Source organism: Syngnathoides biaculeatus, chromosome 7 (assembly GCF_019802595.1).
Source record: "Syngnathoides biaculeatus isolate LvHL_M chromosome 7, ASM1980259v1, whole genome shotgun sequence".
Lineage (NCBI taxonomy): Eukaryota > Metazoa > Chordata > Actinopteri > Syngnathiformes > Syngnathidae > Syngnathoides > Syngnathoides biaculeatus.
This window is the reverse complement of record NC_084646.1, coordinates 7,248,065-7,261,182: the sequence shown is the minus strand read 5'-3', so window position 1 is coordinate 7,261,182 and position 13,118 is coordinate 7,248,065. Positions and strand designations below refer to the sequence as shown.

General features: G+C 42.9%; 2 protein-coding genes across 13 annotated transcripts in view; both read left to right on the top strand.

The window, feature by feature from the left end:
- Nucleotides 1–2,414, top strand: part of LOC133503321 (tetratricopeptide repeat protein 39C-like) — a 30,010-nt gene extending 27,596 nt beyond the window's left edge. For 7 of the 8 annotated variants that reach the window (XM_061824830.1, XM_061824832.1, XM_061824831.1 and 4 more), the window contains one exon: nt 39–2,414. In XM_061824830.1, coding sequence (XP_061680814.1) covers nt 39–128 — 90 coding nt within the window. In that variant the 3' untranslated portion in view covers nt 129–2,414. The remainder of the gene's footprint in view (nt 1–38) is intronic. The other variant, XR_009795706.1, reaches the window with a different exon arrangement.
- A 2,114-nt stretch (nt 2,415–4,528) lies between these two features.
- kif1aa (kinesin family member 1Aa) overlaps nt 4,529–13,118 on the top strand; it is a 55,283-nt gene continuing 46,693 nt past the window's right edge. For all 5 annotated transcript variants that reach the window (XM_061824618.1, XM_061824621.1, XM_061824620.1 and 2 more), the window contains exons 1-2: nt 4,529–4,819; nt 10,924–11,100. In XM_061824618.1, coding sequence (XP_061680602.1) covers nt 10,995–11,100 — 106 coding nt within the window. In that variant the 5' untranslated portion in view covers nt 4,529–4,819; nt 10,924–10,994. The remainder of the gene's footprint in view (nt 4,820–10,923; nt 11,101–13,118) is intronic.

Here is a 13,118-nt window from a genome sequence, read left to right as displayed (position 1 = left end):
GCACGATCGTTATTTAATATCTGAATTTATGTTTCCAGGAGGATTTCACGGGCTACGACTTTGAGAACAGGCTTCACGTGCGCATCCATTCGGCGTTGGCCTCGCTCAAGGAACTAGTACCTCAGTGACTCCGGAGGGGGGCGCGTTTTTACATAATCTCGTTAACCCGCTGACCGCGACTCTAAAGGGGAGCCTGCAGACGTGATGTAAACGACTCTGGAAACAAAAAAATACACTCGTTTATGTAGTGTACAGTGTTAAGGTGTCGGGTACCGGATGCAGGAAAATGAAGTTTATGCGAAAGCGGATATTTGACCCACTTGCCACAAACGGTGCCACGTTTTGACAGGATTTTTGTCTGTGTAAAAAAAAAAAAAAAAAAAAAAAAAAAAAAAAAAGTTCACCCGAAGTATGGTTTAGAAAATCACAAAATATTTGTCCCATTCGCATTAAAATGGGATTTTAAGTGAGTTTTTTGTCACACACACAACAGTTTAAAAAAAAAAAGTTTTAATATTTTTGTGAGTGTAAACGCATTCACCAAATGTAAAATTAGCATTAGCTGATCACTTACACCGACGTTGTACAACAAGACGTAAGCTGACTAATGCAGAAAATTTAAGTCAACACATACACAGATTTGTGCCATTTGCAGCAAAATGTCTACTTGTAATGTCTTTTTAAAACAGTTTTAACAACGTCTTTCTCTGTGTTCTTTAAAATACGAGTCAGCTTTTCCAGTACCGCCATTTTCTGATGACTACACGCCATTCTGTGGACGAAGGCCAAAATGTATCGAAAAAGGTTTTCTTTTGTCTTTTTAAATACCTGTTTGTGGCCGAGCTACAGAGGACATTTAAAAAAAACAACAACTTGTTTCTCATTGTATTGAGTAAGTTTTTCATTGTAATGAGTACGTTTCTCATTGTAATGAGTACGTTTCTCATTGTAATGAGTAGGTGTAGAGAAATGTCTACCTATGGGTCGTAGCTTATTTACCCGCTAGCTACCGGTAGCTTCCTACAGAGCCCCTAAAGGGACACTAAAAAAAAACAAACCCTTGTTTCTCATTGTAATGAGTAAGTTAATCATTGTAATGCGTAGGTTTCTCATTGTAATGAGTAAGTTACTCATTGTAATGAGTAAGTTTCTCATTGTAATGAGTAAGTGTAGAGAAATGTCTTCCTATGGGTCGTAGCTTATTTACCTGTTAGCTAGCAGTAGCTTCCTGCTCCATAGCTTCTTGCCTTCACGTAGCTGTAAACTACAACTTACCTTGCACGTGTTATCTGAGAGAAAGGCAACAGAAGAGGACTTGGTCTCTTTCCTCAAAACAAGAAATATACCCCACAGTGTTATCGATCAACTCAAAGACGATAAGGTGAGTATAACTGTGAACTTTTATCACTAGAATATAGCAGTATATAGTAAATAAGATGGAAATAGAACCGAACTAACTCCTGCATTGTCATCGTTGTGAAGAAATGCAAACTGGAATGAATAAGGGTCTTTTATACATGCACACATGCAATGGACTAGTTAGTCATTGCAATGAGAAACCTATTCATTACAATGAGTAAGTTTCTCATTACAATGAGAAACAAGTTATTTTTTTTTTTTTTCCAATGTCCCTTTACAGGTTCCGTAGGGCTCCGCACCTAGCCAAGACTGTCTTTGGGGCGGGGGGGAATCAGTCATCATTTCAACACAAACTAACCAGCTAGCTAGCTAGCTGAGGTCGCAGTGTTTCCCGGTCAGACCAGTAATTTGAGTCAGATAACCCGATTCGAGCAACTCTAACTGAATCACTCGAGGGCACGCTGTTTCCGGTGAGTCTGATTACTTGAGTCCGTGAATCGATACGAATGAATCATCCAAGTCCGCTAAATGGAGTCAGTCAATTAATGTAACCGAATAACCTGAGTCCGATGCAACCATCGGAGGATTCATTGGATTTGGTTTAATGGAGACCTCAGACTGGACATTTTTGTTCCGGCCCTACGTTTTTGAGTCTCGAACATTATTTTAATTGTGTCTGCTCTATGCATGGCACAGCAGGTGCGTGAAAGTGACTCTTTGGTCCTCAACGTACCGTGTGTCCAAATCAAGCGAATCCGAATTGAAAGGTGCTGGGAAATAATATTCGATCTACATGCTGTCCTAAGTGTCATTCTGAACTGTTGTGCGTATAGTTTTAATTCAACTTCAATTTAAAAAAAAAAAAAAAAAGACATTTTAGTGAGGCTAACGTAAGAAAATGGTGTTATTAATTTATTTGTTTTTTTTTTCCTCACCTCTTTTGCCGTGTGAAGAACGTGGAGACGTGCGAGTGTTTCGTCTGTCCGGTAACGTTCCGATCTACGTTTGAGTTCAAATGTCACAAAATTCGACAATAAACTCCTCCCACTCAATCCCGACAACTACTTCTCTGTTTTTTTTCGTGGCTCTGCAAGCCTCCGGAGCGAACCGACTTTTCTTGGGGGTGCAATTAACAATCGAGCTACTATCTGCGGCAGCAAATTTTTTTTTTTTTTATCTCAGACATCCCTCTTTCTTTCCTTTCATCCCTCCCTTCCCTCTCCTTCCAGCCTTCCTTTCGCACAATCCTTGTTACCTTCCTACCCTCTCATCTATCCTCCCTCCCTTGCTTTGTCCATTTCCACACGTCCTTGTTCCCTTCTATAATCAATCAATCGATCCATCCATCCTCCCTTCCCCCTTCTTTATGTATCATCCTTGTATTCTTCCATTCATCCATCCTTCCTTGTTACCTTCAATCTGTGCTGCCTTTCTTTCCCTAATTCTATTCCTTCCTTACCTCCATTCCTTGTCTGGTCAATCCCTTTCTTCCTTACCTTCTTTCTCCCACGATTCCTTTCACACATCCTTGTTTCTTCCCCTCCTCATTCTTTCCCTCCTTACTTCTGTCCTTTGCTTGTATCTTTCATTCCATTCACATTCCGCTCCTTCCTTCCTCCCCCTCACTTCTTCTCTCCATCCTCCCTTCCTTAAAAAAACAAACAAAAAAAAAAAAAGCACATTTCAAAAGTGTCCCACCCCGTCGGACCGACACAATGCCATCCAAACAAAAACAAAAGCTGACTGTCACACTTGAGCGGAGGGCACCAGCTGACTAAATAATTCAAGCCGGCAGGGCCTCTGCATTTTTGACGTGGCGTCATGGAGATTAACGCACCTGCAGGGGGCGCTCTTAAGCAGTCCATTTGACGGATTCGCGGCGGGGCCTTGTCAAGGGACCACCTGAGTGACGTCATAGTCGTTGTTCACACTGCTCGCAACACAGAAATATGATGCCAGCCTTACACTTCTGCCTCAGAAAATGCACTGAATTAAAAAATAAGAGATCAGTGCCAAAATGAACATTTTCCCTGCATTCAATTATGCTCATTCCCGAATTATTAATAAGATGCACTGAAAGTCACTTTAAACATAAACATTAGCAGTTATTTTTTTAAAAAAAGAAAAACATTCAAAGGCCATTTTTGAACGATACAAGTTTTTTTTTTTTTTACCCTTCCTAACAGTAATAATAATTATTCATGTGCAAAAGGGGCGGCAGGGTTGAGAAGCTGGTAAAGCGTTGGCCTCACAATTCTGAAGACCCGGGTTTGATCCCGGCCCCGCCTGTGCGGAGTTTGCATGTTCTCCCCGTGCCTGCGTGGGTCTTCTCCGGGCACTCCGGTTTCCTCCCACATCCCAAAAACATGCAACATTCATTGGACACTCTAAATTGACCATAGGTGTGATTGCGAGTGCGACTGTTTGTCTCCGTGTGCCCTGCGATAGGCTGGCGACCAGTTCAGGGTGTGCCTCGCCTCCTGCCCGTTGACAGCTGGGATAGGCTCCAGCACTCCCTGCGACCCTTGTGAGGATAAGCGGCAAAAAAATGGATGGATGGAAGTGCAAAAGGACTCGCATATTCACCACATTGACCAGATTAACACAGTTGGTCAAATGAATGATGATCAGAGAAATATGTATCCCCAAAGAGGGCCAAATGGGTGAAAAATGATTGACTTGCCACGATAATGAATTCACTTATGAGTGTGAGCAGCAGCAGAAAAGATCTCTTTGGATTAATTATTTAATATTACTTATTTTCTCAACATTCCTCTAGAAAGTGAACAATTACCATTTTTTAAACGAGTATGGAGTGAAACGATTTTGTATTCTGCTATCGTCCACTCGGCAAATTATTAAAAAATTATCTGCAATTATTCTGACCTGCCAAGATAATGACTTCACTTATGAGTGCGAGCAGCAACAGAAAAAAGATCTCTGATTACTTATTTAATATTATTCCTAATTTCCGGTAGGCCTGCATATTTTCCTCAAAATTCCACTAGAAAATGAACAATGACAATTTTTGAACGAGTATTGAGTGAAACGATTTGGTATTCTGTTGCCATCAACTCGGCAAAATATTAAAAACAAAAACGACAACAAAAAGTACGTCATTTTTACATGACGTCAGCCGTTCGATAAGGTGCACTTCCTGCTCCCTCCTCGCTCTTCCCTCTGACGTGTCTCCCTCCCTCTCCTCGCGCCGCATCGATGCCGTTACCTCCCTCGGCGGTGACGACACCGCCCGCTGGTTCGGGTACAGCATCCTCCTCCGAACGCGACCATTTTGGACTCCGCCGTCCAGACCCAGCCCCAAGCCGCCCGTCAGCGGCCCCACACGGCCACCGCCTTACCCGGGTCGATAGAGGACACCGAGTCCTTCTGTCTTGATGGAGGCGGGAAGGCTCTGATTAAAAAGGCGACGGAGCGCCACACGACACACTGCTAACATCACGTATGTACTATTTTAATTCATATTCTTTTTATATTCCACACACGGTTGTACGTTTTAGTGTTGTTTTTTTTTGTTTTTTGTTTTTTTTTGCGCGTGTTTTAAATCCCCACCGGAGGACGTGAGCTCAGGGTGCGGCCATTGAGGAGGCTTGCCAGTGCCTCCATCGAAACACTTGTCATAGTCGAATCATTACAAAAATATTCATTTATGTCATATTAACACAATATAGAGGGCTTTTAATTAGATTTCGTGAGCTCCTTAAGAACGAATATTGTTCGACATCTACAATTTATATTTCATGCTGATGACTGCCTATTTAAAAAAAAAAAAAAAAAAAGATATTGTTATAATTTGCGTTTTAATGTCTCAAATTTGACATTTTGGGAGTGTTATGAGGTTGTAGCCTTTTGTCCACCACCAATACGGTGACCGCCCTGGCTGTCCTGCATTGTCATTCCCGGGGCAAAAAAAAATGTACACAGATATCCCATTTAATGTCATTTTTGTGTATAGAAATATACGTTCAATCATTGTCCTATGTGCGTGTGTGTGTATTTTGGTGTGTTTGTGTCTACGCATGTGTGCGTATGCTAAATGCTAAGTGGCCGACATAAACAACATGGCACTCTTAAGAGCCTTTATGGGTGGCACATGATGTCCGTTCAGGTGCCACTTAGTGGAGGCGGGCGACGGTGATGACTCGGCAAAAGAAACGCCAGCGTGACTTCACGCCGGCATCAAGGGCGTAACCCCCCGGCCGCGCGCCCTTTTCGACGACACTTTTCTGGAAAAATAAAGCACGGCAGAGGTTAACGGGAAATAAGTGGGTGGCTTCAGCTAGCATCATCGATACAAACTACGGCTAAACTACTACAACACTTGGACTTCGTTTCGGGTTCATCAGAGGCACTTTCAACGGTGCGCTGACTCCCGTTTAGCTCGGGTTTTAAATGCGACTGGGTAGCTCTGAACATGGCCACATCCCCACTGACATGAGGGTGTGCACACTTAGGCAACCACATTATTTACATTTTTTATTTTTGCGTTCTCTCCAAAGCGCAGTTTTTTTTTTCTAGTGAGTTGTACAGGGGTCTGTTAATGGTGAGAACAAGTTTTGAAATGATTTATCATGGTCTTGTTTTGATTTATGTTACCAAAAAAAAGGCATTTGAAGAGGGGTGTGTAGACTTTTTATGTCCACTGTAACTTGTCATGAGCGAGACTTGGGCACTGCTGAGAGGGGCGTGGCCACGCCACTGCTCCGGGTGGTGACACCTGTCACCGCTCACAGCTGTTTTACATTGGGACTGTAATCACTGGCATTTGCCAGTTCGTTGCCTTGCGTTAGTAAGTTGCATTCACTGCCTATGGGACTTTCCGCTTCTATGCATAAGTTAGAGTAACCCTAGTCACAGCGATTCTGTGCCCTTTTATTTGATCCTGTCCTGTTGAGTTGTTAGTTTGTCCCATAATCATCGGACCTTGCTGCATGTCTTTTGGAGCGTACCTCTGCCTTGTCGGACTGCTACACCACGTAAGACCCAGTTTCCGGAATTAACTACATCGAACATTATGCCTCTGCCTCGTACTCCTGCATTTGGGTCCATGCCCGTACCGGATGTACGTGACATATCTGTGTTGCCAGCAAATGACTTACGCCCTTACTTTTAACTTACTTGTCTATGTTGTTAGCATGATGATCACTTATCTACTTAGCAACCTCGCTCGTAGCTCTTCTCCTACTTATGTCAGCAAAGTCGGGTTTGGGGGTTGCCCTGGGCATCCACCTTTGGGTTAGGGTGGGGATCCAGTCACCAACACCCCCCACCCCGCCCACCTCTGCCTTTGTGTTTTCGATACTCAGGTTGCTATTGCGCTCTATGTTAGCTTAGCAAATGACAGAATGTTAGCATTTTAGCAACTGTCTTTTTAGTAACTGCGATCAAGAAACAAAATCCCAATTGATCTACTTTGGACTCTATCTTGGGGTTGGACTACTCAAAGAATTTTTCATTAGCACGACCAGGGGGCCCACATAGGAGTGGCCGTTCCTTACCAGATCTTCTTCTTTTCCTTATGCATTTTCATAGCTGCTTATCCTCACAAGAGTCGCGGGGAGTGCCGGAGCCTATCCCAGCTGTCATCGGGCAGGAGGAGGGGCACATCCTGAACTGGTCGTTCGCCAATCGCAGGGCACATAGAGGACTAACAGTCGCACTTTAATAAGGAACAGAGCACATTGGTATATTGTACCATCGTGATAAATGAATGTAAAATATTTATTGGTGCATCGTGATTCATTTTTTGTGGCTCTTTCTTGTATGTACGAATTTGCCACTTGAAGGCAGTATAATAGTCATGCCGACAGCTAGGAAGAAGACTTTTCACAGTTATATTGTATGTCCACATGAGTTGCTGCACCGTTTTTTTCAAATATCCGTTGCATTATAACATCCATCCATCCATTTTCTTTGCCGTTTATCCTCACGAGGGTCGCGGCGAGTGCCGCAGCCTATCCCAGATCTCAATGGGCAGGAGGTGGGGTAGACCCTGAACCGGTCTCCAGCCAATCGCAGGGCACATCGAGACAAACAGCCACAATCACACCTACGAGCAATTTAGAGTGTCCAATTATTGTTGCTGTTATTGTTGTTTTGGGATGTGGGAGGAAACCGGAGTGGCCGGAGAAAAGCCACGCAGGCACGGGGAGAACATGCAAACTCCACAAAGGCGGGGTCCGGGATCGAACCCGGGACCTCAGAACTGTGAGGCCGGCGCTTTACCGGCTGCTCCACCGTCCTGCTTGGCAAAATATGTGCATGTCTATTTTTTTACTCTACCAATGTACACCGTTGTGTCTTAATATTCAGGATTTTGTGCTGAACTGCATGTATAAAATAACAAGAAGAGTTTGACGCAAAGAAAAAGTGTTCTTCTCTCCCATTCAACGAGTGGAAAAACAGCCCAATCTAAGATTTTATACTATTATATATTTTTTTTTCCTGCGTGTTATTCATAATTGCCAAATGATGTGGCAAAGTTTGCCATACGGGGCAGTTTACTTTGCTTTGTTGAAGGAGCGTCGACGCGTCTTTCCTGTCCTGCCGCTCGTCCGAGCTACCTTACGCGTTACACCATTAAATATACTAATATATATATATATATATATTATATATATATATATATATATATATATATATATACACCAATATTATTAAATATGTCCACGTTTTCGGTAGATAAAACATTTTGGTAGCTCACGCACTGACAACAGTTGATTTGTGTGAAGTAAAATAATCGCTGTTGCTTGGCAAGCTCTCAAATCAAAAAATAAGCATTCTCGTATTCATTTCGGTTCCCAGCATGCATTGCACCATTCAATTCAGATTTTTTTATTATCATTTGAGTGCGTTTATGTTACCCACGGTAATTCATTTATCTTAACAGTTTATCAAAGCCATTTCTTCTTTCTGTGATTGGCTGGTGACCAATTCATGCCCACAGACAGCTGGGATCAGCTCCAGCGGACTTGTAATCCTCATGAGGATAAGCGGCAAGGAAAACAAATGAATGAATTGATTTTTTTTTTTCTTTTTTCTCCTATGTATTTTTTTTCCCCTCTAAAATGAATGTAGTGGTCACTCCAAGTGTGGGTTTGATGTTGCCCATCCCCTGATATAGCTATATGCTAGCATACAACTGCTAGCATGTTAGCATTTTGTCAAATCTCATTTTTTTAAATTTTGTGGTACCCCGATACGGGACAAGATGTAAGATCCTTATTCATCACCCTTTGGGGTTTCTCTACTGGAGCTAGGTGTTGGGATTCAAACTAGTATTTTTTAGCATTTATCACTGTCCATCCATCCATCTTTTTTCTTAGCTGCTTATCCTCACAAGGGTCGCAGGGAGTGCTGGAGCCTATCCCAGCTGTCAACGGGCAGGAAGCGGGGTACACCCTGAACTGATTGCCAGCCAATCCCAAATTTACCACTGTCATCGTTCAAAATAATAAGTACATTTTCCACGCTGCTTATCCTCACAAGAGTCGCAGGGAGTGCTGGAGCCTATCCCAGCTGTCAACAGGCAGGGGGCGGGGTACACGCTGAACTGGTTGCCAGCCAATTGCAGATTTATCACTGACATAGTTCAAAATAATAAGTACATTTTCCACGCTGCTTATCCTCACAACAGTCCCAGGAGTGCTGGAGTCTATGCCAGCTAACTCCAGGCGAAAGGCGGGCTACAGGCTGTATTGGTCGTCATAATAATAATAATAAATCGAATAATGTGAACAATAAATCAATGTGCCTAAATTTTTCCCGTGCTTTCACATGAGTTGCGTCATCCCGCATGCCCTCCGCCTGCCATTGATGACCATCGTCATTAATTCGATCGGCACAAATGAGTCACGCTTTTTCCCCGACGCACAGCGTTGCGGCTTTCAAGTTCCGGGCCATCCGGGAATGCGGCGCTCTAATCCCGGGAAGCACGTTTTAGCAGCGCCCGCACTTCTTTTGTCGCCGCTCACGTTATCGCGCATCGCCGTGGCGCCGCCATTGTCTCAAACATCCGCCCAAGGGGTTGTGTTCCATCTGGAACGGCAGGACCAGCTTCGGCGGCGCTGCCGAACTCCGAGTCCACTCAATAATGACGTCCGGTTCACTCGTGTCACTCGGGTTAATTTCGAGCGGGTCTGCTGACTGGAGTCGCCGAACCGGATCATCCGAGTCCGCGGTGATTACGGCAAGTGCTCGGAATCAAGTCAGTCAACCGACGCGATGGACACTTTTGAATGACTCATTAGAGTCCACTGAGTCGACTGACTTAAATCCATGAACTGACATAACCAAATTATTTGAGTCTGCAGTGTTTATAGCGAGTCCCCTAACCTAAGTCAGTGAATTGATAAAGCTGACTCATCTGAAAGCGTGGGATCGATTCCCGCTCAGTGATGCTGTCGATATCTGCCCTGCAACTGACTGGTGACCAGTTCAGGGTGTAGTCTGCCTTTCGCCCGAAGCTAGCTGGGATAGGCTCCAGATTTCCCGCAACCCTTGTGAGGATAAGCGGCTTGGATAATGACATGACATGACATGACATGACTCATCTGAATCTGCCGTGTTTTCCCTGAGTCCCCAAACTGGAGTTTGCTGTGTTTACAACAATTCCGCTTATCCCCGTCAGTAAAACAATTCAACTGACTTGCCATAATTCGCACCTTGTTATAAGCCTCACCCGGTACATTTGTAAAGGAAATACCATTTGGTACATTCATACGCTGCAGCTGTGTAAAAGCCGCAAGTGCCTTCATTGAAACACGAGATATAAGATAGATAGATAGATAGATACAAAGGAAGACGGCACACGGAGAGTTTAACGCTAACGCTAGCGATGTGCTAGCGCCGCGCTAACGCTAGCGCCACGCTAACAGGGCCGCTAAAAAAAAAAAAAAAACATACTAGTAAAAATCACTGAGACACAGCAGTAACATGCTAGCGCAGTGCTAACAGGGCCAGACTGGTAAAAGTCACTTCCTTGGCACATATATTCCACTGGTCTCACTCATACCTTTTCTGCTCGAGTGCCCCCCTTGCGGCCGTTGAATGCACAAAAAAATGCACAAATTAGCCGCATCACCACAATCATCATATTTCTTTGTGGTGGCACGGTGGAGAAGGTGCTAAAGCGTGGGCATCATAGTTCTGAGGTCCCGGGTTCGATCCCAGCCCCAGCGCTCCGGTTTCCTTCCACATCCCAAAAACATGCAACACGAATTGGACACTCTAAATTGCCCCTAGGTGAGATTGTGAGTGCAACTGTTTGTCTCTATGTGCCCTGCAATTGACTGGCAGCCAGTTCAGGGTGTAACCCGCCTCCTGCCCGTTGACAGCTGGGATAGGCTCCAGCACTCCCCGCGACCCTCGTGAGGATAAGCGCCAAAAGAAAATGGATGGATGGATATTTCTTTGTCAGTACAAAAAATCGAAACATAAACCAAGGTGATTCAGTGAGTGTCCAACTCCCATCGACAGGAGGGTCCTCTCTTTCCTTTTTTTGTGACATAAAACTAACCCGGTGTCCCTGTTCGATTCCCTCCACAGAGCTGCGGTGGTCCAGTCGAGCCGGCAAGCGAAGAGCGGGCACCCCGAGGTGCTAAGCAAGGCAGCGCACCATGGCGGGGGCCTCTGTGAAGGTGGCGGTCCGAGTCCGCCCTTTCAACTCCAGGGAGATGAGCAAAGAGAGCAAATGCATCATTCAGATGTCAGGAAACACAACGAGTGAGTTGAAAGCAAATCCATATTTCAATTCCGGGGCGTGCACGGAACAACGTCCGTGTATGAGGATATACAGTACGCAAAAAGATGTACAGTACAACCGTACATTACTCGTGAGTTGTTGTATTGTGAAGGCTTCCATAATGTCTTTTGTCATCTTTCGTAAACAAGGAAGTATAATGAAGTGGCCTAGGCAGAGGTCAGCGCTCTATTTGACAGCTGATTTATAGTTATGTAAAATGTATTTGCATGGCGGTAAATCACAGCAGCGGTTACTCAAATTCGAGGCTCGACGCGATGACACTTCCTTGGTTTCATTTCGTGTTGTTTTCTTTTTCCTCTGCCGAGAAATGTCATAATGCGCAGGTGTATTCAACATCATTACTATTATTATTAATACTACTACTACTAATAACTGCGATACAGTAGATAATATAGTCAGGTACAAATACAATAAAATACTACAAATTAAATTCACAAAATCACTAAATTCAATTCATTCAAAAAGTATATAATTTATAATTAAAACTAGAAATATTGCATTAACAACAATATATTACATGAGCAAAACAAATGTAAAGCATTTCAATTAGGACTTAATTCAGGTAATGAAAATAGCCATAATAAAATTGCTTGCTTTTGCTTTTTTTTTTTTGCAAATATTAACAGGTGTATGTAGTTAAAAATGAAATTTGAAATCATGTAAAAACACCAAGACAAATAATAAATGTATTCAATTTGATTAATGAAGTAATAAATATTTATTTGTCCTTTAATATTTTTCATAAACAATAATGTGATATAATTAAAAATACTATTCAAAATAATGAAAAGAAATCATAAAAAATTCTTACAATACTATATTCAATTATAAAAGTAACTGAAATAATGCTAATCTAAATAAATAATAATATGATACATTATATAAAAGATATGAAACAATTCAGTGACGAGGTTCAACTATTAAAACTACAGTAATACATAATATTCTTGTTTTTTGCAATTAATATTACCAAGTAAATTGTCATTCAAAATAAAATAAGAAACCCTGAAAATTATATTAAACTTACTTGAACTACCAATTAAATTAGTAAATGTATATAAATCAACTGTAATCCAATTAATAAATAATAATATTGCTTGCATGTTCTCCCCTTGCTGATCTGAGTTCCAGTCAGTGATCCTCATGCCAAGTAGCAATTTGTGAATTTACAAGTTTGCAGATTTTATTTTAACATCTTCCTGACAGTGACAAAACTTGCCTATTTGCTGTTTTTTTGTGAGGTTTCTGAACACCTCAACATGCTCCCAAAGTTCTGGCTAAAAATCTCGAGATTCGAACCCCGAACCTAAGACCGGTTAACTACTCAAACGGCACACACTAAAATGTCGCTCATATTCTAAAATCCCTTTCGCGTCACGCGCTGCAGGTGACTTAATCTGCTCCCAGATTAAGCCTGCATTTGACAATGTAACGTGAAAAATGTGAGCGCGTCTTTTTAGCTTTGCCTTCGGAGGAGACACTGGATATGTGCTCTGCTCGCCGAGTCAAAGCCACACGTCAATAATAGATGAAGCCTCGTGAAATATTTAACGTTCGGCCTAATTTAAACCTCCGCCCTCCCCTTCCTTTGTCATGTCATGACTGACGAGACGACAACGCAGCTTCTCGGTTCTGTGGCTTTTTGATGATGACATAGTTCTGTGCGTCCATGTTTGTGTCGTGGGGAGCTGCACACTCCACCATGTTGTGTCCGTCTGTATTGAGATTGCGTACATTTGTAAAGGAAATACCATTTGGTACATACATTGGCCACGGCCGTGTAAAAGCCGCAAGTGCCCAGATTGAAACACGAGAGAGTGTACACGTCGAGCGGTATGTCGATTGGTTGAAGCCAGTTGGCCGCCATATTGGTACTCCCAAAACATGTGGAGGATACGGTTCACAGGTTGGATTATGGTGGGGTTTTTCTGAAAGTTTGCCATGTAGAATTAAAACTGGTCGTGCGAGTTTGACATTT